Below are 27482 nucleotides of genomic sequence, written 5' to 3'. Positions count from 1 at the left end.
CCTATTGTCCCAGAGGGTGTCTTCGGCTCCGCCCTCGCCTCAATGCAAAAGCGCTGTGAGGCGAAGAAAAAGGAGGATGAGGCGCTACAGCTCTGCCTTCCGAGGAAAGCACCTGCCGCGGCGCCTCCGCCCCCCCGGCAGACTTTCGCTCAGGTTGCCTCTAGGAGCGCCGCTCCTGCTTTCCGCATCCCGAAGCGCCCCAGGGCTCAACCGGGTGCGAACACCAACGGCCCCCCGGAAACGAAGCCCGCTTGGCCGAGAAAGCCCTTCTATTCCCCGTCAACCCAGGCTGCTCAACCGGGTCCGTCGACCAGTCAGCAGGCCAGGCGGAAGAAGAAGGCGACTTAGCGGTCAACCCCACCGCGAGCGGAGCTGCCACCCGTTCCCTGTTCACTGGCAGCCCAGCTATCACGTGTGTTAGGGGAGAAATTACCCAGTGCCACCCATCCCTCTCGGCGACGCGTGGGCCCAGAGCTCAGTTCGTGCGTCCCATTAAAGAGGCGAAGAGACATGTTTCAGATGCGGGATTGTTCAACGCCACATCAATGTCTCACAAGCACGCACACAGGGTTTGTGTTAATAAAAGGTTTTCCACTGATGTATCCAGGCTCACAGCCAAGGACGCAGGGTTGCAAAATCATAAAAACACAAAAACAAAACCAACGAAACACAGAGGTGCAGAGCACACTGTTGTTCCCCATAACACCACAAGGGGGAAGCAGCGTCCCACCTGTGGTGAAACAACCCGTTCCGCTCGCTCCGAGCCTATCAGACAGCGCATGCGCAGTGATACTCGGAAGTGCGCAGCTGGTACGGGCCCCCAAAGATCGTCTGTGTCAGACAGAGCTTCACTCCCCCCTAACTTTGAGGCTAGAGAGTTGGAAAGCATGCACAGCGTCAGAATGGGTATTGAGAACACTGGCCAAAGGCTACAGGCTTCAATTCGCCACAATGCCCCCCCGTTTTCCCGGCCTCATCGCTTCCCGTGCGCAGGGAGAGTCGGCCCGGGTGTTACGGGAAGAAATATCAGCTCTATTAAACAAAAGAGCCATACGAATAGTGCCACACAGGCAGGGACTGGAGGGTTTCTATTCGAGGTATTTCCTGGTCCCAAAGAAAGGGGGGACCTCATTACGTCCCATCCTGGACCTTCGCATTTTGAACTCGTATCTCAGGAGATACAAGTTTCGCATGCTGACACACTCAACGCTGATACGTTTGATCCGACCGGGGGACTGGTTCACGTCAATCGATCTGAAAGACGCGTATTTTCACACTCCCATTTATCCTCCGCACAGGAAATATCTGAGGTTCGCTTTTCAGGGCACAGTGTACGAGTATCTGGTACTCCCATTTGGCCTGTCACTGAGCCCGAGGGTGTTTGTGAAATGTGTCGACGCCGCTATAGCTCCCCTCAGGGAGCGGGGCATACGCGTGGCCACTTATCTGGACGATTGGCTGCTGCTGGCGCGCTCAGAGCAAGAGGCTGCGGCGCACACGAGCATTGTACTGACTCACCTGGCCGATCTCGGTTTTGTGGTGAACAGGGAAAAGAGTGTGTTAACGCCGAGACAGGAAATTGCCTTTCTGGGTCTCACGTTAAATTCACTGACCTACACGGCTCGCCTGTCAGCCGAGAGAGTGCGCACTTTCAGGTCCACTCTCTCTCATTTTGCCATAACACGTCGGGTCACATACGGACTGTGCCTCAGGTTATTGGGACTGATGGCCTCAACAATATTGGTGGTGAGGCTGGGCAGGCTGTACATGAGAGATTTTCAGCGCTGGGTGGCTTCTCTCAGTCTGGATCCTGCGCGCCACAGACGCCGCAGTGTAACGGCTTGCGCGTCCTGCGTCCTCGCGCTGCTACCATGGCAACGCCCGTCTATGTTGACAGCGGGGGTGAGCATGGGCGCAATATCTGCCAGAAAAGTGATCACAACGGACGCCAGTCTGTCAGGCTGGGGCGGTGTGTTCGAGGGCAGATCCGCGAATGGGATGTGGAGCACAGATCTCAAACATGCCCATATAAATTATCTGGAGTTGATGGCAGTGTTTCTGACGCTGAAACATTTTCTGCCGTTCCTCCAGGGACATCATGTGTTAGTGAGGACGGACAATACGACCACGGTGGCGTATATCAATCGTCAGGGGGGTCTACGTTCTCTACAGTTACACACTCTTGCACGCAGACTGATATTGTGGAGCGAGGAGCATCTCCTCTCAGTGAGAGCGACTCACGTTCCCGGAATTCAGAATGTGGGTGCGGACCTTTTGTCCAGGGGAAATCCTCTCTACGCGGAGTGGAAACTTCACCCGGCTGTAGTAGCTCAGATTTGGTCACATTTCGGCCGCGCAACAGTGGATCTGTTTGCGTCGAGGGGAAACACACAGTGCCCACTGTTCTTCTCCCTGCACGACCAGAGCGCACCGCTGGGGCTGGATGCGTTCGCTCACGAGTGGCCGCGCGTCCCGCTTTACGCTTTTCCACCTCTGGCTCTGATTCCCCCGACACTGCTCAGGGTGCGGGAGAATCGTCTGTCAGTAATTTTGATCTCTCCTCACTGGCCGTCCATGCACTGGCTGGCGGAAGTGAGGCAGCTCCTCCACGGTCACCCATGGCCTCTCCCGCTGCGCAGGGACCTGCTCTCCCAGGCGCGCGGACAGATATTTCACCCTCACCCGGAGCGCCTCGCCCTGTGGGCTTGGCCCGTGAGTGGTTTAATCTGAGCCTGACTGGATTATCAAATAATGTTGTTAACACAATTCAGAATGCCAGAGCATCATCCACTAGGTCTCTTTATGACTGTAAGTGGAGGTTGTTTGAGGATTGGTGTGCTAAGGCACAGGAAATCCCTTTTCAATGTCCAGTTGGTACAGTCCTGTCCTTCCTGCAGGACTTGATTGATCAAAAGAGGGCATTTTCTACTGTCAAAGTTTACTTGGCAGCTATTTCTGCTTGCCATGTTGGATTTGATGGAAAACCAGTGGGTCAACATCCTCTGGTTTGTCGTTTTATGAAGGGTGCACGGAGGTTGCTGCCCATCTCTAAGACTATGTCACCATCATGGGATCTAGCAGTGGTGCTTGGAGCCCTCTCTAGTCATCCTTTTGAACCATTGGATAACGTGGACATGAAAACGTTATCCTTGAAGGTGGCTCTGTTATTGGCTTTGGCTACAGCTAAACGTGTAAGTGATATTCACGCTTTGTCTGTAAATCCAGCATGTATGCGGTTCACCCCGGGGAACCTTGGGGTGACGCTGAGACCGAATCCTGCATTTGTTCCAAAGGTTGTTAAACCATGCTCCCCAGTGGAACTGTCAGCTTTTCAGCCACCTCCCTATGGTTCTGCAGAACAGCAGCGGTTACACATGCTGTGCCCTGTCCGTGCCTTACACACATATGTGGAAAGGACGAGGAGCTTTAGAAAAGGGGATCAGTTGTTTGTGTCCTGGGCTAAGCCCCACTGGGGCAAACCTGTCACCAAACAAAGACTTTCTCACTGGATAGTGGATGCCATTGCATTGGCCTACTCCAGCTCAGGCCTTCAGGTTCCGACTGGTTTACGGGCACATTCTACTAGAGGTCTCGCGACCTCTTGGGCCCTGTTCAAGGGAGTCTCTATCCAAGACATCTGCGCTGCAGCTAGCTGGTCTTCTCCCCTCACATTTGCGAGGTACTACAGGTTGGATGTCACATCCCCTGGCCTGACCCACGCTGTCTTGAGCGTGGGCTCCAATGTGGATCTCACTTTTAAGTGAGGGGGGGGGCTGGTGGTCAGTCACCGAGATAAGCTTGTCTGGCAATACGGGAGTCTCCATATCCCATAGTGAGACATCGAAACGAATGCTAAGAAAGAGAACTTTAGGTTACTTTCGTAACCCCGGTTCTCTGAGTAGCATGAGTGAGATGTCTCACCAGACCGCCCTTCTTGCTACTGGGGTGAAGCGAGAAGAGGTGTGCTTGTTATGAATGACGTGTGACGCCGCGTCCACCTTATTTAAGGTGCGGCACCTTGACGCGGACGTCACGACGGGGCGTATCCCATAGTGAGTCATCTCACTCATGCTACTCAGAGAACCAGGGTTACGAATGTAACCTAAAGTTTTCTACTTTGTTTTCATTCAAGAGTTTAACCTACTTTGATTTCTTTTCTTTTTCCTTATAGGCAACATCCAAAAATGACATAACAAAAGTTTGCAAAAAGATCACAGAGGTAAGTCCAGCAGTTTCAGAGATGTAAAACCAGTTCAGTATATGCAGGTTAACCTAAAAGGTTTTTAATATTCTTACCTAACTAATTCAAGTAAAGAAGCGATAAAATCACCATTCCTAATACCTGTATTTTCACAGCACTAGTGGAACTTCCAGTATACTATTACTACTACTACTGCTACTGCTACTACTACTACTACTACTACTACTACTACTACTACTACTACTACTACTAGTACTACTACTACTACTACTACTACTACTACTACTACTACTACTACTTCTAGTACCATTACTGTATACTCAACAGGACTCTAATTATAACCATAAACAAATGAATGGATTCAGTCAACAGAAACGCTAGAGAGCTTTACTTTGAAACAGGTACAGGTATATTTAGGTTTGTGACATAGTCGAAATAGACGAGACCCTGACTCTGTAGAAGAGCAACTAGGCTCACATTCAGGGGATGTGCCTGATAGCATAAGTACTGAACTGAAAAGCAAAAGGTCCCACAATGAACACGCGCAATTCTTGCAGCCAGAATGGCTCGGTCATTATCTTGTCAGGAAATCTGAAAAAAAAAAAATCTCTCTTCGGTGGATCTGCTCGTCACTCTCTACAGCCTTTGATATAGTCTCCTTAAGCATTCAAAATTGCTAGGAAACAGAGAGATAGTGCTTGAACTTTTGTTTGTTTTTAAAGAAGTTAGCTGAATAGCATAGTCCAGTTTAACCTCAGTTTTTCTCTTCTTGTTCTAGAATTCCCTCTACAGCTGCATCACCAAAAATGAAAGTAAGTTGTTGCTCATATACACAAGCTCAAGCCAGAAGAAGCAAACAAATTCACAGACCTCATCTCTACCTCCAGCCAACAAATAAATAAACCTCTGTGGCGCATCGCCATGTTTGTAGACCAATAGATGGGCTTGTTTGTATTCTTTCTCTGCTCTTTTCTCTCTGTCTCATTCCTGCACTGTCACACACATTGTAAATACACAACATGCACTGATGCACACACACATAGCAGAGCCATGTCATTTCGCTGGCAGAATGTATCAGCCAGAATAATGCATTGTAATGAGTCTTTATCTGCTCGAGGGTCTGAGCACTGAATTCAGCATACAGTCATTGGTAAAACAAAATTAAATAATGCAGTGTGTGTACGTGTGCTTCCCTTCAGTGGGCTCTACATGCTGCAGCTATGCAGGGCGTCACACCACCTGTAGGGAGTACTGCCAAGCCATCTTCAGGACCGACTCAACACCCACTGTGTCTCAGATCAATGCTGTCAAAGAGTATTGTCAGAGTCACAACCCTGAGCTGCTCAGCTGTGTCAGCAACTTCACAAAGTCCTACCCCATACGCAGCCCCATAGACAGTAAGTGTGTCTGCTCACTACACTGGATATTCTTTTTTAGAGCAGTATTAGAATCAACTCTCAACAGCAGATGTATTTTACATGTCGGCAGTAGCTAGTGGGAATACTCCATCAAAACTCATAGACACCCCCTGTTGAGATGAAAGCGGTGCTGTGAAAAGTCTGTATCCTGCCCCCTCCCAGAAACGTTACAAGGCCCAGAGTCACAGGGAAATGTTGGTTTTGATATCCACAGACACCTCAGAAACCGCTTCTGCAGCATAAACCACATTTTTCCTACCCAAGTTCTTCTCCACAAAATATTAAAAAACACTTTTGTGTGTGCAGCCAATTCCTAATGGACTTACGGCTGTATCAGCCTGTAGTAAAACAATAGTCAGTTGCCCATGAACATCAAAACAGTTTATGTTTGCTGTAATCATTCTTCCTGCCCATACTCCCATTAAAACATCCCCTGCCATCATGCTTCCAATGAATGTAATTGGGAACAAAAAAGTCAAAAGGCACTAGAAACACTTTGGAAGGTATCTTGGTGTAACTAAGTCAGTCTGCTGAGGCCTCTGATTAATTTCTGATAAAATTGATTAGTTGTAGTGTTTCACAAAATCAGGATGTCAGGAATATAAATCCCAGTTCATGTGATATTATCAAAAGCCCTTAAACAGTGGAGCGATCTATTAATGCTCAATATTTCTTTTTTTTTATATTATGTTCTCTCAATCCATCCCTAATTGTATCCATCATTCATGCTCCACTTAACTTTGAAAAGACAGTAGGACCTCAGCTCTTAGCATGAATATGCTACTTAGGAAATAATATAATTGTTATTAACAGGAAAGACCTCAACAAAGGTAAGGCTGAGCCTCCATCCTTAGAGGCAAAGTGTGGAAAGAAGTATAGACACTCTTGACAGATGGTTACATGAAGTAGTTACTATATATTCCACCATGTTACAGTACATTTTCCAGCAGTCCATCCATCCTTCATATCCAGGTCTGTACTGCTGTGACCGGGCAGAGGCTACCCACTGCCAGGTCGCCTGCCGGAAGATCCTTCGCACAATGAGCACAGAGCATGAGATCATGGAGGGTTTGATCGATCAGTGCGGCTCCCAGCCCCTCCCTCAGGAACCCATGTGGCAATGCTTTCTGGGCAGCGCTAACCCTCCTCCCCCACCTGAAGAAGAGACCCCCCATCCTGCCAAAATGGACTGTGCCAAACTGCACTGCTGCTCCAAGGCCAACACCTCACTCTGCAGGTACTGCTAAGCACGACGTCCACTAGATAGATCCCATATATTCTAAGACAGAGTGAAGTTTGAAGAGTGTTAGTTTGTTTTTTCAGATTTTTTTCTGTGCCCTGCTCTGACAGGGACATGTGTCAGGAGATCAGCACTAACTGGGGCAGCCAAACGTGGCAGGACTTCGACCAGCTCTGTGAATACAACCCAGTGGAGACAGAGCTCATCAACTGCCTGGCCGATGTCCGAGAACCCTGCCAACTGGGCTGCAAGGACCTCTCCTACTGCACCAACTTCAACAACAGGTCAGACTACTGCCATGCTGCACGGTTAAACAAGAGACCATAAGTAAAGATGGATAACTAGACTGCCCCCCCCCAAATGTGGAGCCAAAATGTCTTGATTGCCACCTGGTGGCTGACTCCAGTAATAGTAATAAATCCTGCCTCCTTCACAAATCTCATTTTAGGTAGTTGTTATAACACACGTCTTCAAATTTTTGGGTTAAGTTTGGTTTTAATTTGTTTTTTAAGCTGAATTATACGTCATAACAGACAGTTGAGACATACACCCTCTCATTTCATTGTCCATAAGGCCAGACGTCTTTCGTTTGTTATATATTCCAGCTGCATTTTAATTCAGTAAATGAAGAGCAGATTAACTGTATGTTTGAATGCCGTCACTTTGTTCCAGCAGGGGATAACAGTTGTATTGTCAACGTATCTCTATCATTTATCAAGTGAGCTACTTTATTTTGCTGAATTTCAAATCACCCGTCAGGTGAGCTCTACCCTTAAGCTGACAATTCAACAATTTCAACTGACATTTCAGAGAAGCTCACATTAGTCAGTGTTAGAATGTGAGCAGAGAAGCTCACATTCTAACACTGACTGTACCACTTCACTTTACAGTTCAACTGGCCTTCAAACATCTAAATATCACTCATTTGCTTCTTTCACAGAATAACTTACTGTCATTTACTTTCAAAAAATTCAGTATAAACCAACTTTTCAACTGCAGCTCTTACATGGTTACGGAATTCAGACTTGATTCGGGAATTTCAAATGCCCTCAGCTCAACACCCATACAATATTTAACATGCACAAAACAATGATATGTTTTCAGTTTGTCTTTATCAATTTGTTTGTCATTTTAAATTTTGTAACCATACTTGTGAAAGTCTGAGCAAATGCAACAGGACCAGGAGAAACAAAGAAACACTGCAAAAACAAAAGACAGATTTATATTCTGTCTTTTGTTTTTGCAGTGTTTCCCATCACAAGCCACCAGGAGGCTTGTGATGGGTCCTCCTGGTGGGCGGCGGTGGACGGTGACTGAGGACTGAAGTGGCGTCTGGTCTGGATGGTTGATCGTGGTCTAGATGGTTGCTGAGCATGGACTGTGCTTCATCAATGCTGCTAGAGACTTTGATTATTGATGATGTTCTCCTGCACGTGGCATCTATTGCACTTCTGTCCGTCCTGGGAGAGGGATCCCTCACATGTGGCTCTCTCTGAGGTTTCTACATATTTTTACCCTGTTAAAAAGGGTTTTTTGTAGTTTTTCCTTACTCTTGCTGAGGGTTAAGGACAGAGGATGTCACACCCTGTTAAAGCCCTATGAGATGAATTGTAATTTGTGAATATGGGCTATACAAATAAAATTTGACTGATTGATATTCAAAGGCTTCGCCGGGAAGTCACAATAATACACACATCAAAACAAACTCAAATACACTTCACACATACACACAGCAGTCGGCTGATTACCTGGTGAGCGAGGCAACTGCGAATGCTCACAGCGTGTTCTGCGGATTTTTTCAGGAGGTTCAAGAGAGATTCAACTAGAGCGGACATTTTTAAGACAATTTCCGGACATAAAGAGAACACTTGAATGAGGTTTACACTTAAATAAAAACAAATCAACTGCAAATGTATTTCGACCGACAAACCCACTGTGTAAAAAGTATTGATATTTGCAGAAAAATACATGATTTAGACAATATCTCATCATACTGGACATGCAATGTTAATACTCTTTAAATATTTCAATGCTTTGTTCAAAGTGAATTTGAAGCTTTTTATATTCCTGTTGTTTTTCACAAAGAAGAGCATACGACAAATTGTGGTTTTGGATCATGATGGCATGGATCCCATATTGTGGCATTGTGGGACTTGAGGTTCAGGCAAACAAGCTGCGTCAAAGTTTCTCAGAGTTTCCTTTGATGGGCTCCAGAAGATCCTTGTATGGCTTCCTCCTCCCCTGAGGGGTTAAAACGCTGTGATGTGTAGCCTTGAGCAGAATGGAATACAAACACTGGCCAGGAGGTGGTTTTTCAGGATGAAGTGCATGTGGCTCAGACATGTTTGTGTATGTGTGTCTGTCTATTTCTGTGCGGGTGTAAGACAAAGAACAGCTCTTGAACCTTAATATTAGACACAAATCTATCATGCCAGTCCTGATTAAGAGTTTTGTCTCCGAAATGGTTTGGTGTACAAAAACCTACAAGTAACTCACTCACGTCCTCATTAATTAGATGTTTAATTTGTTGTTTATTGAATTCACATTGAGCCCATCAGTCCCCAATGGGGATAATGAAACATTGCAATGTTCTTTGACAGAGCATTGAAGTTATAGTCTCTCTACATCTCTGCAGCTGTGTCCTAATGAGTTGCCTCTATGAAAGGAACTCATAAAGTGGTGCCCTCATCTGCATTTCTCTACAATTTTGCATTAAGACAGTATCAGTAGTCCCACACGCACACACACACACACAAACACACACACACACAGAGAGAGAGAGAGAGAGAGTCGCAAGAAGATAAACAAAGCAGCCACTCATAAGGAGAAAATTGAATGGTGGAACCACACCCAGAACTTCTGCTTGGAACCTTCTCTCTGTAAACCACCAATTAGCTGTCTCACTTGAGACCAAACCCACCAATCAGACATGAAAGACACTTCCTGGTGCAGTGGAAGAGGAAAACAACCCTCACATTATCCAGAGGGACTTGAGCTCTCTCTGCAGGGCTACAAGGCTACAGCTGACAGCAGTCTTTATTCTGACAAAAGCCAGTTGCACACCTCTCCATAATCCCTATCTTGTTTATTTTTTATTTTTTACTTTAAAAGTGCAAACAAATATTAATTCACCTCTTCAGTTCTTTTAAACATAACTCTCTGTGTCTCTGTCTGCAGGCCGACAGAGCTGTTCCGTAGCTGTAATGTCCAGTCAGACCAGGGAGCCATGAACGACATCAAGCTGTGGTCCAATGGAACAATCAAGATGCCTTTCATGAACATCCCCGTGCTGGACATCAGGAAGTGTCTCCCGGACATGTGGAAGGCCGTAGCCTGTTCCCTGCAGATCAAACCCTGCCACAGCAAGTTCAGAGGGAGTGTCATATGCAAGTAGGTCTACTCCCATTCAACATGCATTCTACAATTAACTTAAATAGATGTAGACTGTAAAAGGCCTGTATTTATATGGAGCCTTACTAGTCTCATCAACCACTCAACATTCTATACAATACAAGCCACATTCACCCATTCAAACACACATTCATACAGCACTACTTTGCCGTTAAGTTTCTTGCCCAAAGACATTGATCGGGGCTCGAACCAGCGACCCTCTGGTTAATCTGCCAGCCGCTCATTATTGTTCATATAACAAAAACTCTCAAGTGGCCAGGGCCTTCATTTACCTAACTGGCAGAGAGAAATAGACCTATGGCTTGCAGTAGGAACAGTCTTTTATTTCTATGTCAAAACAAGAGCCTCTTACTAGCAGCAGCAACAATTCTAAAAATAATAATAAATTCTAAGGAATTATTGTCATTATTTTCTTCATCACGTCGTTGCACATTATAAAGTCATGTAAACAAAAGATAAGAGCATGAATTTATCTGTCTTTCATTTATCCTACTTTCAGGACCTGCTCTGTCGTGCCTGGAGTGTGTTTGTGTGTGTGTGTTTTGGGGTGTATGTGCGCATATGTGTGTGTGGGTGTGAGTTTGCTTCAGCCCTTAGGCCACGGCGTATATATGTTTTGTTCAGTCATTTGTCAGACACAGCCTTCCTCTCAGGTTGTAATCTTCCACATGTCTTGAATCATATTACACCATCACACATCCAGCCACAGTGCGTGTGTGCTGGGAGAGCCTCTTTTTTTTTGCACCTTGTCTACCTTACAAACCCTAACTTATCATAAAAGGACATGTTATGTTAATCACTGTTATACTGTACGTCCAGGTTCACCCTGTTTTTATGTTCTGTTCACTTTGATCTGTCCTCAGGTCAGACTGTGTGGACATCCTGACCCAATGTGGGGACAGGAAACGTTTCAATGAAGGACAAACACCAGAGAGGATCTGCGAACTTCTGTCACCCATTGACGACCCTGAACGCTGCATCCCGCTCCACAGATACCTCAGTGAGTGCCCACAGTGCAAGACATGTTTTTCAGACCTGCAATGTTTGTGAGTCTCACAGTGTAAAGCAGCAATATTTATTTCCCTGTAGAAGGACTTAGTTATAGATGGAAATACCATGCAAGGGTGTAACTAGGAAAAAACTAGGCATTAAAGCACTTCTATTTGCTCTTCTTTATCCATTCTACTCCTAGTCCTTGGCTCATGCTCATTCAGCCTGATCTGTACGTAAATTGATATGCAGCCACTAGAGGGCAGTGGAACACAGAAGCTGAGAAGCTGAAAGACACGACACCTTATCTTAAAAAAGCTGTTTGGGTTTTATATTACAAAAAAATTACAATTTGTACATTCAGCAGACACATGATAAAACATTATCATATCCTTTTATTGTGATTCTGGCAACCTGACAAGGATCGTTTCACCACCATAATGTGATGTGCCATCATTAGGTTAATATATAAAGTTCAATCGTGAAATATCTGAACTAGCGTCTAAACCCTCAAAGGATTGCATTTACAATTTGATTCTGACATTCATGGTCTCCTCAGGTTGAATTGTGTCACCTGTAAAATCAATAATAATAAAGCAGCAACTATTAACATTTCCATCTGCCTCAAAATCAGCATGTACAAGAACACAATCAAAAGGAAACCATTCTGATTAAATCAGTATGTTCACAATCTTAATTCAGGATGTTAGCATGCTGAAATTCAGAAATATACACATTACTTAGCTCAAAGCACCACTGTATCCACACAGGGCTGCCAGTACAGCTATAGTCTATATCCTCCATACAACTCTCAGTGTTCGAGATGTAAATTTATCTCAAGTCACTGGTATTTACATCAAAGTTGAAAATCAAATATTTTTGTATTTGGTAGGTCAAGTGTTAAGTCATCAGACTCATGACTCGACTCTGATGTGAGTCCACACCTCTGCTAAAGAGCTCAGGGGCCAATTAGTTAGTTTTATCATGTTATATTAAATAACAATAGAAACGATTACATTCTACATTACATTACTTTCCTGCTAGTTTGGCTGTTGATTTCAATTCAATAGAATGTATTTGTATAGTGCCAGAGCATTTGTCCACTCGCTATACCTGTAGCTTTATTTTCAGGGTTGCTGGGGGACTGAAGCCAATCCTAGCTGAGATGGGGCGAGAGGCGGGGTTAGAGACACACAATCATCAACAATCATTCACTCTCACATTCACACCTATGGTTAAATTAGAGTCTACAATTACCCTTATATCTAATTCACATTCTTTGTTATGAGGCGCTGAAGGCACCTTGTATATTAAGGTTGATTAATACAAAATTCCATTTAATACAAATTCAAAGACATTTTCCCTTTCCGAACCCTTAAGGCCGAATTATACTCGTGTTGCATGGACGCACGCATGCACATAAGACACGCAACACGCCCCTTTCGTGCCCTCTGGCGTCTTGCGTGCGTCTGTCGATTTTTCGAACTATACGACAAAACGACGCCAGCCTCACGCAGCCCGCAAGGCTTGTGATTGGTCGGCTTACTACATCCCGTCCGGAGTCTAGTTTCCGGTTTCATGCCCCACAATACGCGGAAATCACGGAAGATTTAGAAGAACGAATATGGACCAAATAGAAGAGCACTTGGCAGAAGAGATCCGAAAGTATGACCACTTGTATAACCCGTCACTGACTGGCCGATTTATCCGCCAGAAATAGGCTATGAGGAGCCGGAGTGGCGATGTAAATAAACATTCGACGAAGAAGAAGACGTCTCTTCTTTGTGTGTTTTGTTTTCGAAAAAAAAAGTTACTCCGCCTAGTGTTCTGGCGGTGAATTGCGCTGCAACACATGCAACACATTTAGAAAGCATAAACCAAAACGGATCGGTCGATGCAGCTGCGTGGCCTTCCGCGGTTGCAGTCGCAGGACTATAATTAGGCCTTTACCAAACCAACACTTTCTCCAGCCCCCAGTTCCATTGGCGACAGCATTGTTGAGGAGGTTGTCCATCCATGCAACCCCAACCCCTGTCCCAGCAACCACTTGTGCCAGGTCAACAGGAAGGGTTGCCTTGATGAACTCAACTGTCAGCCATACCTCTGTGTACCAGGTACTACCAAACATTGCTACAGATCAGCAACTTAACTGCGTAAAACTGTGCAAAGCAGTAATTTTGTTTGTGTGTACGTGTGTGTGTTCTCAGGCTGTAAACTGGGTGAAGCCTCTGAGTTTCTTGTGCCACTGGATTCTCGTATCCAGGTGCCGACTCGCGCTGGTCCTGCTGGGTGCTACGAAGTGTGCAGCTGCGGTCCCAGTGGGCGTCTGGAGAACTGTGTGGAGACGCCCTGTGTGGACATTAACAAGCCCTGCATCGTAGGAGGACAGAGGAAGAGTAAGACCCCCTTCAAGTCTCTCTTTGTCCTAAATGATTCCACAGATACTCTAGAAGTCAAAAGTCTTTGAAAAGTCTAAAATACCAGAGTAGATTTTGAAATGTTTATTAAGACTGGTGAGATACAAAAGTTCAAATTTGAAGAACTTCTCTTATTGACTTTTATGAACTAAATCTGCTTGCTGGGTGTCATTGAGATATTTTCGATGAAAGAAAGGCCACTGTTGGTGAACTGACATCCCTCAAGGACTCTTATTTTATTACTCAGGAAATAATTTGATGTAAGTCATTAGACTCATCAATTCCTGTTGAGAGGGGAATGAAATTTGGACAAGTATAATTAATCTTCGTCATCTAAAGTCGAGCAGTGGGGCACTCTTCTCATCACGGCATGTGGTTTCAGTAGAGGACAGGAAATGGAAGTGGATGCTTAATTGTAAAGAAGTGTATCTTTGATGTCAGAGACCCTTTCATGTTAGCCATCTGTGCTGGGTGGCCTGGCTGTCAGTTGGGAGGTGTGGAGATCCCTCAGTTTCTGGACAGCTTTTAGAATGTGCTTTATTTTCTTTGTTTCCCTCCCTGTTTGCTCACTACTGGTGTTTTCCAAACTAAAACGTTACTTCATTCATTCACTTTATCAACCAATTTCCCTTCCAAATTGCTTTTGTTTACACAAATGACCCACACACTCTGTAGGTTTACGATTTTAGCTCCACTTTTGTAGGTTCATGCAGCTCTATACCAAGCTTGAGCATCAGCTGCTGTTGCTAGGGAAACAACGGAGCCGATCAGAGGCATCAATTGGAGCTTGTGGAAAATTCACACTTTGATGTTTGCAGCTGGGAAAAAAAGATAAATGCTAAATTCATCCAAAATTCAAGTTTCCCAAACTGAATTCCTTTAGTTGCTTTATTGCACATCACAGACTTTAAATCAATACTATGTAACTTATACTGAGAAACTCTTCCCTCTGCAGCCACATGTTGTGATGAATCCTGTTGGGCTCGGTGTCAAAGCGAAAACGTGGTTTCCATTCTGAGAAAAGAAAAAACGATCAAACTTTTAACTAGAGTACCGACTGTGCAGTCCCATCAATCTAACCAAAACCCAAGAGAATGGTGGATATTACCCATGGACCCCTGCTTCTTGAACCAGACAAGGTGTCGCTGTAGCAATTATGTAAAACTCTGTTTGGATTTTTTCATATTGAAAGTATTTCCTGGCTGAAAGTATGGAGATCAATGCAGGTTTTTCATCACTTCTTCAGCTTTTTAACTGATCTATAATTCAGCATTACTCTTGAACTTGAGATTGTACCCACTCACCAAAGTTACACAATGCAAGAGGGTGACGAGTGGGAATGAAAGCTGCACAATTCTCCCTACTCCAAGTCAGTGTACCATCGAACACATTTTAAATCTGCTTTTTAATGTGAAATAATGACACAGTTTTGCTTTAAAATCAGTGATTCGATAATTCAATAATGGCGCAACCCAGTTTAATAAATCACCACTGCAAAATAAGTATGTATTGATGGATGGCTGTTGCAACCCATACCAGGTTTCTTTAATCTGCTTAATTATAGCTCACATCTTTGGTTTAGTTCCCCCAGACTGTATTTGGTTGTTAATTTCTAAATGTCATGGCTTGTCGTAAAGGTTACTTCCTAAAAAATGCAGCTAAGCAATCTACCCAACCACAGTGCCTCACATAGCATAGCATCATAAACTCTGTATCGTAGTCTGCAGTTATCTGTAATCCAGTCTCAATCTGAGACCTGGCTAGCCTCAAAGAAACAGTATTGTCAGAAGCCAGGAGTCTTATCAGTCATCAGACTCCTGTTCAAAACCAATGACATGAGACACCACAGAAATTCATTTACAGATGATTCTGGTGGAGATTAATGAGTTGTGGTTCTTGCCAAATGAGGCACTGAAGATCAAAATGTCCTCTGAGGTGGTGACTGAGGTGGAGTGGTATTATCTGTGCCACAGACCATGTCAGTAACGTCTGTCAGCTGCACCTGGATCAGAGCAGAAATCTCTCAAAGGATTTCACAGGCTTTACATCTATACACTCCCATTTTTGTCAAACAGAAAAATAACTTCTTTGAGGCAACTACACAGATGATTTTAGGTAGTTATTATGGTATTCACACGCGCAGAGGTCATTCCATTTATATGGAATGGATGTTATAGATAGGAAAGATTCTTATTCATTATCCGACAACAGCTTATTTAATTTTTACAGAGTTGTTACTGTGAGGGTTTAAAATATGCATCGAGAAACGTCATTCATCCATATTTATGTGCCTACTTGGCTCTTCTGTATTGTTTAGATTCCAGTCAGACCTCTTAGAAAAATATGACTTTCCTTCTTATAGCTGCAACCTGGACGTTGACGCCAAGGCTTTTTAACAGACCAGTTAACTTCAATATAAATAAGTGAGAACAGAAGGTGCAAGGACTCAACATGCTGCTGAAGAAGTTAGACAGCGACTGAATCAGAGGCATTCCTCTGTGAAAAGACATCACTTTGTGAATATATAACAGTTTTGCTTTCACGGGGTAAAGGAACAGACGGTTCTTGCTGCTCTCTGCATGTGAGCTTGTTCCGCATCGATTATTAGTGATTTTTGCCACCGTTTTCATTATCACAGTGAAAGGGTGGTCCTTCTAAATGTGGAATATGTCATGTGTATATGTTTGTATGTCTCTTTGTGTTAATTGTTTATAGATTGTAAACATAATATAACATTTTCCAGCAATATTCAAAGGTTGATACATTTGAAATTTTATTCGGTCACCTGTCAAAGGTGCATATCTAGATAGTAAAAACCTTGTGAGAGAAATTGACTATGATAGTGACTTCGATGTCAACTCTATATGTAGATAATTTATGTTATGATTTAACGCTATACAAATGAAATTGAATTGAAAGTATATTGAAATTGAGAGACCCCGTCTGGCAGAAAATGACATGGTCCAAGTGAGAGCCTCCGGATTATCTGCAGACCTTTCTCCGCTGGGCCCCCCAGTGTAAAGTCAGCATGGAAGTCAAGAAAATCCAATGTGAGAACACAGCGGGAGTCCCCCCCTGGATTCACCACGAGAGAGTGTGGGGGGGTGGTTGATGACGCTTCTAACAAGCGACAGACGTAAAAATGAAAAGAAAACAAATATCTACCGATAATGACAAAGATGTCCAAAGAATTTGTGGCGATAAGAGCAGAGGCTGGTGTCTGTTTGATCTTGAAGAAAATCCCTTGATCCCTGAGCGGAATTAATACTTTACTCCCTTCCTCTGTCTAATGCACCTGGCTGCACCACCTCTTGCTGAATAATGCGGATGATTGGTTGCTGATGTGACAGCGTATTCACAGAGAATCTCCTGCTGCGTAGTTCATGTGTGAAAGGCAAAGCTCTGGATTTTATGTGGAATAGAGGAGCAGGTGAAACCAGCAACCCTCAGTTTAGGGAATTAACTGCTCGACCTCCTGAGCCACAGGCAAGGCAAATAGAAATAAGGATAAACCATACAATGCATATGATACAATAAATAGGACTTGCCATTTCCAAGAGCATTCACAAAAAGAAAAAAAGAAAGATTTAAAGAAGCTTGAGCCTAAGTTCAGTAGCGTTCCATTATGTTGGGTCTGCAATAGCAAATAGCAAATTCCAACCTCAGTCACAAACTGTGACCTGAGATTAACCAGCAGGGTACAATCTGAGAGGTATTTAAAATCAAGACATTGCTAAAATCTGCAAAAACACAAGTGTTGTGGTCCTGCCTCTTTGCAGTGCAGCATGCAGCGTCTTCCTTCAGCTGGAGAAGCCCTGGCCGAAAGCTATTAAAATAATCAACAGGAGAATAGATAAAAGCATGTGCAGCTTTTTTGTAAAGCAGCAGTATATAAATGGTCGCGTCTCAGATCCTAATGGATAGTGCTGTGTATGCACACTGACCTACCTTTCCGCATTGGTTCATTTTTCTGTGTGTCATTTTAAAGGCCTTTAAATGGGGGGTTTTAAAATGGTTAGTGGAGAGGTTTAGTGCAGCCTGCATGTAGCCTTAAAGGGGAAAAGGGAGATTTCAACCTTTACAATGAGTTGAGGGAAACAGTATTTAATGTTTTTTAAATTTTAATCAGTTCTCTTCTCACTTACTTAAGTTTGATGTGCATCACCGGCTGAATTATATAATGTCAATGCATATGAAAACAAATATCAGCACTCCTTTATTGATAATTATTCAGAAAGAACATTCCAAGTGTGAAGTGCAGACACCATGAGAGAACACAGCCCTTATTTACATTCTATCAGCTGAATGCATTTATTAGTTTCCCTCTTCAATGGCAGCAGGATGTTTATACTATAACAGAATGTCAGGTTTCATTTGATGCAAGCAAACTCAAACTGTGGAGCAAAGTAAATGAGCTTTTTTTATTTTTAAGTTAACTTTGCCTGGCGTGTGGCTGTTTCTCTGAGTGCAGGTATCCCCAAGGCCTATCAAGAGTTTTAACATCTGTAAAGATAAGATATATGAATTTTTAATGAATAGAAGACCAGCCAGCAGGATATTAATGGTAGTGATAAATCACTGCTTTCCTGTAGGAATGTGTAGATTAATGATGATTCTTGACACCAATAACAAGCGATAAGTCAAAAACACACTCCATTACTCAGTAGGCGATGAATCAAGTTACCTGAACGCTGTCATAGTCCATCACTCGTCTGCAGCTGCTCACCTCCATGAATGATGCAGCTCTTTATGTGAAAAGTGTACACTTTATAATGAGAAGAGTTCTATACAGCCCCATACATTTTAAAATCCTCCCTAGTGTATGCATACTTATCACAGTGTTATCCAGCATGCTCAATAACTACACCATCTCATCATGTCTCAACCAAAGCATTCAGTGGAACTCAATCCAATCATATGAATTAGATAATCTCCTTTATTTCCTCTGCTTGCAGCACATTTAATTATTTTAGATTTTAACGTTGAACTTATTTCACGTAATAACATTCAAAGTTTTTTGTTATTGCAAAACTTTTCATGTCATTTTTTTGGTGTGCATTAATGTTCGTTGAAATGAATACTACTGACGAAAACTAAGAAACAAGTCAATAAAACATTCTCAAATGATAACAGAATTCAAACTAATACCTTGCGAGCTGCACTGGTTGCTACCTGCTCTAACTTAACATTAGTTGTACATGTTAACACCACACAGTAAATGCCTCTGTCACATCTTGATATTTTATGAATTTAAACAATGACATGTTGTTGTCCTGTTTGTGTCACCACCAGGCCATGGGACATCCTTCAGGATTGACTGTCACACTTGCTCCTGCTTCGCTGGAAACACCATCTGCTCCACCAGAGAATGTCTCCGTCTCGACAACTCAGCCGAGGACCGACGACACTTTACTGGTTCGTCAGTGTAATGGATTAATTATACTGTATGTTTTGGTCATTTCATTTAATAAGTCCACCAGTTGAAGGATCTAGAAAATGGAAAGTTGCTTTATAAAATCATTGTCTTTGTTGCGCACAGTTGGTGTGGGAGAGGCGACAGTTTTCTTGTTCATGCACACAGTATTAAATCAAGGGCTGTGATTCGATAACCCAAACTACTCACTCAACTTCTGAACTAACACTTTACTTTATTCATGTGGACATGAATTGTCTTTCAACAGTCTTTCAACAGTCAATCTCTCTTTAACACTATTGTTAAGCTTTTATTAAGTGATTGGTTTTCTCCTAGTTGTTTTTTAAATGGTTAAGTTTTTTGTCTTTTTTCCGTAATTTACAGAAGAACCTATGCAGGTTCCTCTGTGAAAACTATGGGATCACATGATTTAAATGCGTCCCAGTCATCCTGTCCACTCATTGCATTTTAGGTGAAGGAATTAATTATTTCCTCCTTCATAAAAATTTGTATCTCCCCCTCTCTCCCCCAGGTCTGCCCTGTAGTTGTCCGGACCGCTTCATCCCAGTGTGTGCCTCTAACGGGCGGACCTACCCCTCTGCCTGTGTGGCTCGCTGTATGGGATTCAAGGACCATCAGTTTGTCTTTGGCCAGTGCCACCTGAGCAACCCCTGTGCCGACAAACCATGCCAGAGAAATCAGAGGTGGGTTCGGCTGCACATTTCCCCCTCCTTTCTCTTCTCTTTCTCCCCCGCCATCTCTTATTCTGCAATTGTGATTGACAGCGTGTTGCACAGTCCAGTGGCTGTGGCAACAGTACCATTTTCATTGTTTTTTAACCTTTTCATTCCTAAATCATCCTCTACCCTGGACTCCACCCATTAGTTCTGACCCCTCACCAGTGATCTTAGTATTGTTTTGTAGGTTTTTCCAACCTGACAGGAAACATCGATTACTTCTGTATTTTTTATTAACAAAGTGCGTTGTTAGTGGCATTGACAAACCAATGGCATTTTGAAGTTTCTTTTAATTCTCTGTTTAGCTCAGCTTCAAAGAAACCTTTATTAACCCAGACTTTCATTTGTTACATGGCCTTTTAAACAAAGTGAAATGCAATGTGTCATGCAGACAATATTATTTAATTATTTTTACACTCTTAAACCTACATCTTATTATTTTATATATCTCCTTGTTTACAGATATTCTCCAGTTGTTATCTCATTAAATCCAATACAATGCAGAGACTTGTCATCTCAACTCTACTTCTCCCATTTTCTGTTGTCTAACAGAAAAACTGTTTTCAATCACTATTTTAAAGTGAACTCCTTTAAACTGAAAAGTCTTTCATCAGCTCAAAGAGCATAATCCATAAGCCACTGGAGGCACATTTAGTGCAAAAAGAAAATATGTTAAGGTAGGCTAAATTCTGTGTATGTAGCCCTGACTGTGAGCATCACGTCTAGTGTTGTACTCAGCACAACATCTTGACGAGTCATTTTTTGTGATGTTTAAACGCAGCCTCGTAAACTCTGGAGGGAATCAAACAAACACTATGTTACTTCTTGTACTGAAGGGGTGAATCAAAAATGGCTTTTTCCACCAGAACACCTGTGCAGTATGCATTCACAACACCCACACCGGCTCTGCCTTCTGCTTTTTGTCAAGGATCTTGTAGAAAGTTTCAGTTTTAAAGTTAGTTTTTGTTGGTGCAATTTCCCCAATGAAGATCAAGGTAAGGAAAAAAGCACCATGGATGAATTCCACATTGCTGAGAAAAGAGAGTGTAGGCAGTGAACAACTAGACTCCAGGTTCATTATAACAACTGTGAAGAGGAACTTTGCATATCTAACTTGGAACTGAAAAGGTCAACGCACGCCTATACTTCCATTTGTCATTGACAGACAAGTTATACAATTTGCACTACTTGTAAATATGATTTTTATTGTCAGAAATATTTGTAAATAGGGTTATTCTATATGAAGTTATTTGCTGATGCTGCCACTATCTTTTTATACTATATTTCTATAAATTGTTATTTACATTAATATACATAAAGCCATCTTGGAAAGAGAAGCATCTTAATAAATTTCCTTTTACCTGAGTATGATGATGGTATATATCCTTGAATCTTTGATTTTAAATGTTGGAATCCCTCAGAGTCGGGCTCAGTGGATATAATCCCATGGCCTCTTCCCTGCTCTACTGTTAACCAAGTCAGTCTAAGGAAAAGATTTAAGTCAACTACTTTTAGTTTTTAAGCTCCACACCTCCTTCAGGAATAGCTGTGGTCTGACGGCTCATTTAAGGAAAGGCCCAGCGGGCCACTTGGCAATGATACAACAGTTCTTGCCTTCTTATGGCCTGAACAAATGGTTTTGAACCTAAAGCAGCCCATGGAGTAAATTGTGAATATGGCCCAAGTAGCACAAAACACAATTTTCTTATGTGCTTGCTTTTACCTTTTGTTTCGATTATTATTATTATTTTAAATGTCTTATTTTTAATTTCCAATTAATATTTATCTCTAAATGGCACTATATAGAGAGGATATGATTCAATATGCAATCAAATTAAAGATATCGGTCATTAATGTACTCAGTTTACTACATATTATCTAGCTCTCCAATGTTTTACATCATCAAATTTTGTTCCTGTGCCCCAGAGCTGCTTTACAAGAAAATATCTTGTTACACAGGGGGGATCAACTCGGGCAGCAGAGATTTCCCTGATTCATGTCGGTCTTCAGAACAGACAACATTCAAGTGTTCCTTTTTATGATCTCATTAAAATGATGTGTCCATTGGAGATAACATTCCATGATGTTCCTCTCCCCCTCCCTCAGACACAGAGACATGTAGCACCGTCACTTTGTCACTCTCACTCCCTCACTACTCCATCTCTTTATTTCCTGTGTTGATTTGGTCATATTCTTTTTCCTGTCAGGTCTTTTCTCTCTGCTACTAGTTTATCTGTGGTCCTAACAGAGCTAACCTGAGATTCACCTGATGCTCAGCTGTTATTGTTTTTGCTACAATTAAGGGGGTGTGCATTTATTTAGAATAGCAAAAAATAACAACACTCATTTTATTTCTGTGCTTAACTGGATTCTATATCTATATATACGTATGGATATACTAAACGTAAATCCACACAACCAATCAGAATCCAGAATTTTCAATTAGCATAGTATAGTGTTAAAAACTAGAAGACTATATCTCTGTTTAAGTCCTCTTATTCTCAATGTTTACACACACAAACACTCCCGCAACACACACAGACACACACACATTCTCACACTGGCATGTTGAGGTCCTTCACTTGCGTCCCATGATGAGGTATTTTATCCTTCAGCACAAACTTCCATAAACTCTCTTTGTTCAGAGCCTGAACACGCACTGATTGGAGGTATCTCCACACACTCACACTCACACTCACATATATTCACAAACACACACACACACCTTTGTTGAAAGGGTAAACTGCAGTAAAAGTCAACAAGCCAATTCCCATTTGCTGAACACCTGATTGGTGCCCAGCCTTGGAGACTTGTTGCTATGGTGATATAGCAGATTCGTGATGTTTTTTCTCCTGTTACTTTGCTCTTTTGTTTCTGCTTTTCTTAACCAAAATATACTGCTGAATATGCAATGTTTTCCTCCTTCACTGGGTTTGTGTAATGATAAATCAATATATAACGCCGTATTTGTGTAGCCCATGACAAATCACAATATGCCTCATAAGGCTTTACATCTTGCAACATTCTCTGCCCTTAACCCTCAAAAGTGAGGTAGACTACCACAAAAACATCGTAGCAGGGGAAAAACACAGGTGTGTGTCAACACGTGTGTGTAATGTTTGTAGTCTGAACTTCTCAGCTGGTCAACTCAAATGTGGAAAGATGAATGGATAAATATAAATTCTGCCTGTATTTCCAGGTGCCTCCCAAAGTTCCGTGTGTGTCTGAGTGATTCATCAAACTGCCCACAGTTTGAGTGTGTTGGCCGGCCGGCGGCATGTGATAAGAACAGCGTGGAACCCGCCTGTGATACTGACGGCCTGGTCCACCCAAGTCTGTGCCATCTGCAGCAGGCTGGGAAAGCTCTGGCTTACATGGGTCACTGCCAGGTAGGTTACACCGGAGAGCAGGAGACAGTGAGGCTCAGGGATTGTTGTGTCGAGTAAATTGCTCAACAAAGTGTTTACCCTCTCTTGCTGTTTCTAAAATGCATCTCTCTGACTGGGAGCTTAACAATGTGCAGCCCTCACTAATTTGCACTCAACAGAGTGCAGTCCTCCATCGAAAGGTAATAATCCTCTCAGTTAGCTGTCACCTTCAGAGTCAACACAATATGGGGTAGAGGCTAGAGCGGTCACAGGGAGACAGAAAAGTATTAGCCTGCTGGTGCCACTAAAAGGAAAGTTCTAAATCAAATCTGTGGATTTTTTTTTCAGTGTTTAGTGCCGATTTGCAGAGATGGTGGTTATTTTTTAATTTGTTTTTGGCGCTTTTGTTCTGGTTGATGCACGGGACACAGTATAAGTAGCATAGACCCACTGGATTTTTGCCACTAAACATTTTTTAAATGAAAGAGGCAACGTGTTAACCCTACTATCCCATTTCTTGATAAAGTTGTGTTAGAAACATTTTTTACTTTTATACAGAGTTGGCAAAAGTACTAACATTCTTTAGTTAAGTAGAATTACAGATACTTGTGTATAAAAGTACTGATTAAACTCCTTCACTCAAGTAAAAGCAAGAAAGCTCCAAAGCTCTGAAATGTTCTTAAGTACAAAAGTAAAGACTAAAATGTAATTTTTTACTTCAATGATACAAGATGCCCCTTAGGATAACTCGGCAAAACGAAAAAAGTTCTAAGCACACAAAATAGGATAGTTTTCCTACTTTGTCAACAACCCTCACAGTGTTGGTACAGAGAAAAGGAAATCACTGGACAAAGTCTAGTTTTGCTGCAAGACAAATTTCAGACAAGATATCGAAGACTGAACTGAACCGCCTTCCTGCATGAGCACCTGGATAATTTTTTACCGGAAATAAATGGATGGGGAATGTGCTCGCGTTTATAAAGTCCCTGCCCTTTGTACACACCCCCCGTTGCGACTAGCGATTGGATGGTTTAATGAGGTCCTCAGATCAGCCCCGCCGGAGTAGGTCACGGCCCTGGCGATGCGCCGACAAGACGATCAAACTTGACTATTCTTGCTCCTCAGAAGATGATCCCATTGTAGTCTCCATAAAGGCTCATAGAGACAAAAACAAAACTTAATACCAGAAGACAGAAAATAATTATGAAAATGTGGCCTTAAAGAGGGCTAAAAGACACGTAATGTGAAGAAAATATGTAAATATTATGAAATATAATTCACAATGTGTATTTTCGTGCGTATGTGTGTGTTTGCAGGATGCCTGCAGGAAGCGAAAGGAAGTTTGCGGCCATAACGGCGAGACCTACAACACAGTGTGTGATGCCTTCTCTGACCGTGTTGCTGTGGACTACGAGGGCTCCTGCCATGCTGTGGGGGCCGTGTCTGACGGGGCCCCCGAGTCCGCCTGCAGTTTGATTCCCTGTCCACCTCTGTCGACTCCAGGCTGCCACCCTATCACACCACCTGGTGAGTAGAGCAAAACCTTAGATAGAAATGTTGCAGGGTTAGTGGACGAACCATCCTCACACAGGTTTAAGCTGTAGAATGAATATGAAACACAGCATGACTTATTCTTAAGACTTTGCAATGAAAACCCCTGACCACTGACCTTTTCAGGAGCTTGTTGTCCAATCTGTGCCAGTATGCTGCAGATCCTGTGGAACAAAGATCAGATGAACTCTTTCTCTAAGGTAAGGATTTATCTGACTGTCTAGTAGTAATGTATTCATGAATCCTCTATGACACAAGTTACATTTACTCAGTTTAAATATATCTTGTGAGTTAGTAGTTAATTTCAGATGCAGAAAACATGATGTGTTTATGATGACACAAGGCCCAGACCCGATTGAATCTGAGTGTCCCTGTGTTTTTGTCTGATCTCCCTATAAAACAACACTCTGGGGTCATAGTTTGAGACCCATGTTGAGATATCTCCCAAAAGAGCAAAGCTAAGAAGAAAGTCCAAAAGATGAGAAAATGCAAACATACAATTTGGTTCCTTTTATTTCTTACATTTGGAGGGGCCCGAGCCCTAGGTTGGCAACCACTAGACTAAATAAAAGTTATGCCTTAGCATGTGCATTTTACTACAAAACCAATATTATCACATTTGTAAATTTAATACACACTTTAGATCAAATTTACTTAGAGGGGACATATTATGCCCATTTTACCACAGTTGATATGGTTCCTTGGGGTCTTAATGAAATGTTTAAAAGGATCATTTAAAACAGCACCCTTTTTACCCTGTCTAAAACAGCCCTCCTCAGATTGACCTGTTTTATGTGCCTGTGACGTTTATTTCGGTCGTATTCCCATTCTATGCACTCTAGCTTATCGTTTCTGACAAAGAGGAACCACAACAAATCGCGGGAGTTGTTTTTTTCCAGAGTTTTTGGGACGGTAGACATGTCAAATATCCAAATTAACGTGTAGAAGCACTACAAAAGTGGAATTTTCATAATATGTCCCCTCTAAGTAGGATTTTGTATGTTTGGACTTGTTCCGTCAAAAAACTGCTTTCTGTAATTGTCACATTTCAATTCTAAGTATTTTTGCTGGATCTGAGTGTTTTCAACTGAAGGATTTTACATCTTTTTTACATAATCATTTCTTTCACCCCAAAAATAATATTAACAAAGTATAAACACAGTTCTTTGGTGTTCAGGTTCAAATATTCTGACTTACTTAGTTAAATTATTAAATGTCCACGTTATAGTCAAATGAACAGAGATGGCCATGCTGAACAGTGCACTGTAAATTAAAATCTCATTTAACTTGTATGCCAACAAACTAATTGCTATAATTGACCACGTCATAGCAGTGTAGCTCCCTAGGTTTTATCTTGAGACAACATTATTGACTTAACATCCTCTCTGTGCCAATCAGAAGTGATTACTTTGTAACTGCAGTGTCATCCCCTGAGCCTCCCTGAGCGTGTGCCCAGCCTGCTAAAGGCTGTCAGTGTCTAAACACCGACATGTTTGTAGCTAATAAGTCCCACTGGCATCTCCCTCTGATCAGCTTAATTATACAACAAAGCTTTGGCTGTAAGTCAACTTGGCCGTAATCCTCAGCACAAGAGAATCATAGTAAGAGTCAGCATTAAGCCGTTAAACACCAAACACAAGCAGAGCTGATTTAATCTGCAGCTGCTGAGAGACTAAAGCTGAGCATGCTGAGAGCACCTCTACACTGTGTGCTCAGCAACAGGCTGCTGCTACAGTTTCACAGATGATAGATGGAGGGTTAGGGCCATTGGCTCATAAAGGGGACCTCTTACCTCCTCCACATAAAAAGTCACATTTACACAGCAGGAAGTTCCTCCCCTACGAAGTCGGAACCTTTGCAGGAATTTCCACAGACCAGGATCTGAATTAAGATCTGGGGAAATCGTTTTGTTCCCGGAAAACGTCCCTGCTCGGGGGGGCATACTTTACAACCGCACAGGAACCTATATTGTTGGGCTTGCAGTACTAGAGATGCCTGATTGGTATAGTACTCGTACTAGTCCTTGTCTCTTTTTATGATCAGCACCAGCATTATTTAAATCTCTCCCATGTTAACCGTTGAAGTGTTGCTTTATTTATATATAGTGTTTCCCATTAATTACCTCAACTTGGCTTCAAAATTAATGATCTGTGTGTTCTTTAAGGAACATTGATCTAACCTCATATTTAAGCTCTGCCAGACTGGTTGTTATAATGAAACTTATAATCTTCAGTTGTACTTAGTTGTCAACAGGTGTGTTGGCCTTTTACTCATAAAGTTATGAAGCCGAACCTGAGCGTTCGCTGAGGCTAAAGGTAAATCTGACTGGCTCCTGGCTTGAATGGCAGTGCTATAAAAGCTCAGTAAATCAGACATCATTACCTCTATGCCTTTTAAACTAAACCCCTTCTGTCACAGGCAAGAACAGTCAAAAGCTCCCATTTAAGAAACTATATAAAATATATTTGCAATGAAATCAAGATAAAAGGGATAAAAGGAATTAAAAACACACAGTAGCACAAAAGCTACCAATGCGACTTTAAAAATGCTTTCCTATAAAAATGACTAGTAGCTTGGTCACCTTGAGTAGCCAGCCTTGACCTAGGGACATCTAACAAGGACAGACTGGCCGATCTCAGGAAGGCCTGGGATCGTAGGGAATCAAGAGCTTTGAAACGTGATTAGGGGCCAGCCCACGTTGAGCGTTGAAAGTTATCAAAGAATCTTAAAATCAAT

General features: G+C 42.5%; 1 protein-coding gene across 1 annotated transcript in view; it reads left to right on the top strand.

Moving 5' to 3' along the window:
- reck (reversion-inducing-cysteine-rich protein with kazal motifs) overlaps nucleotides 1-27482 on the top strand; it is a 73692-nt gene that overhangs the window by 30860 nt on the left and 15350 nt on the right. The window contains exons 6-19 of the mRNA XM_062379776.1: nucleotides 4172-4219; nucleotides 4980-5013; nucleotides 5401-5598; nucleotides 6592-6856; nucleotides 6970-7143; nucleotides 10037-10249; nucleotides 11134-11270; nucleotides 13231-13374; nucleotides 13468-13656; nucleotides 18970-19092; nucleotides 19623-19794; nucleotides 23027-23216; nucleotides 24512-24722; nucleotides 24873-24946. Coding sequence (XP_062235760.1) covers nucleotides 4172-4219; nucleotides 4980-5013; nucleotides 5401-5598; nucleotides 6592-6856; nucleotides 6970-7143; nucleotides 10037-10249; nucleotides 11134-11270; nucleotides 13231-13374; nucleotides 13468-13656; nucleotides 18970-19092; nucleotides 19623-19794; nucleotides 23027-23216; nucleotides 24512-24722; nucleotides 24873-24946 — 2172 coding nt within the window. The remainder of the gene's footprint in view (nucleotides 1-4171; nucleotides 4220-4979; nucleotides 5014-5400; nucleotides 5599-6591; nucleotides 6857-6969; nucleotides 7144-10036; nucleotides 10250-11133; nucleotides 11271-13230; nucleotides 13375-13467; nucleotides 13657-18969; nucleotides 19093-19622; nucleotides 19795-23026; nucleotides 23217-24511; nucleotides 24723-24872; nucleotides 24947-27482) is intronic.

The sequence above is a fragment of the Platichthys flesus genome, chromosome 21 (genome assembly GCF_949316205.1).
Source record: "Platichthys flesus chromosome 21, fPlaFle2.1, whole genome shotgun sequence".
NCBI lineage: Eukaryota > Metazoa > Chordata > Actinopteri > Pleuronectiformes > Pleuronectidae > Platichthys > Platichthys flesus.
Note: the sequence above shows the minus strand (reverse complement) of the source record. Positions and strands in the feature narration are given on the sequence as shown.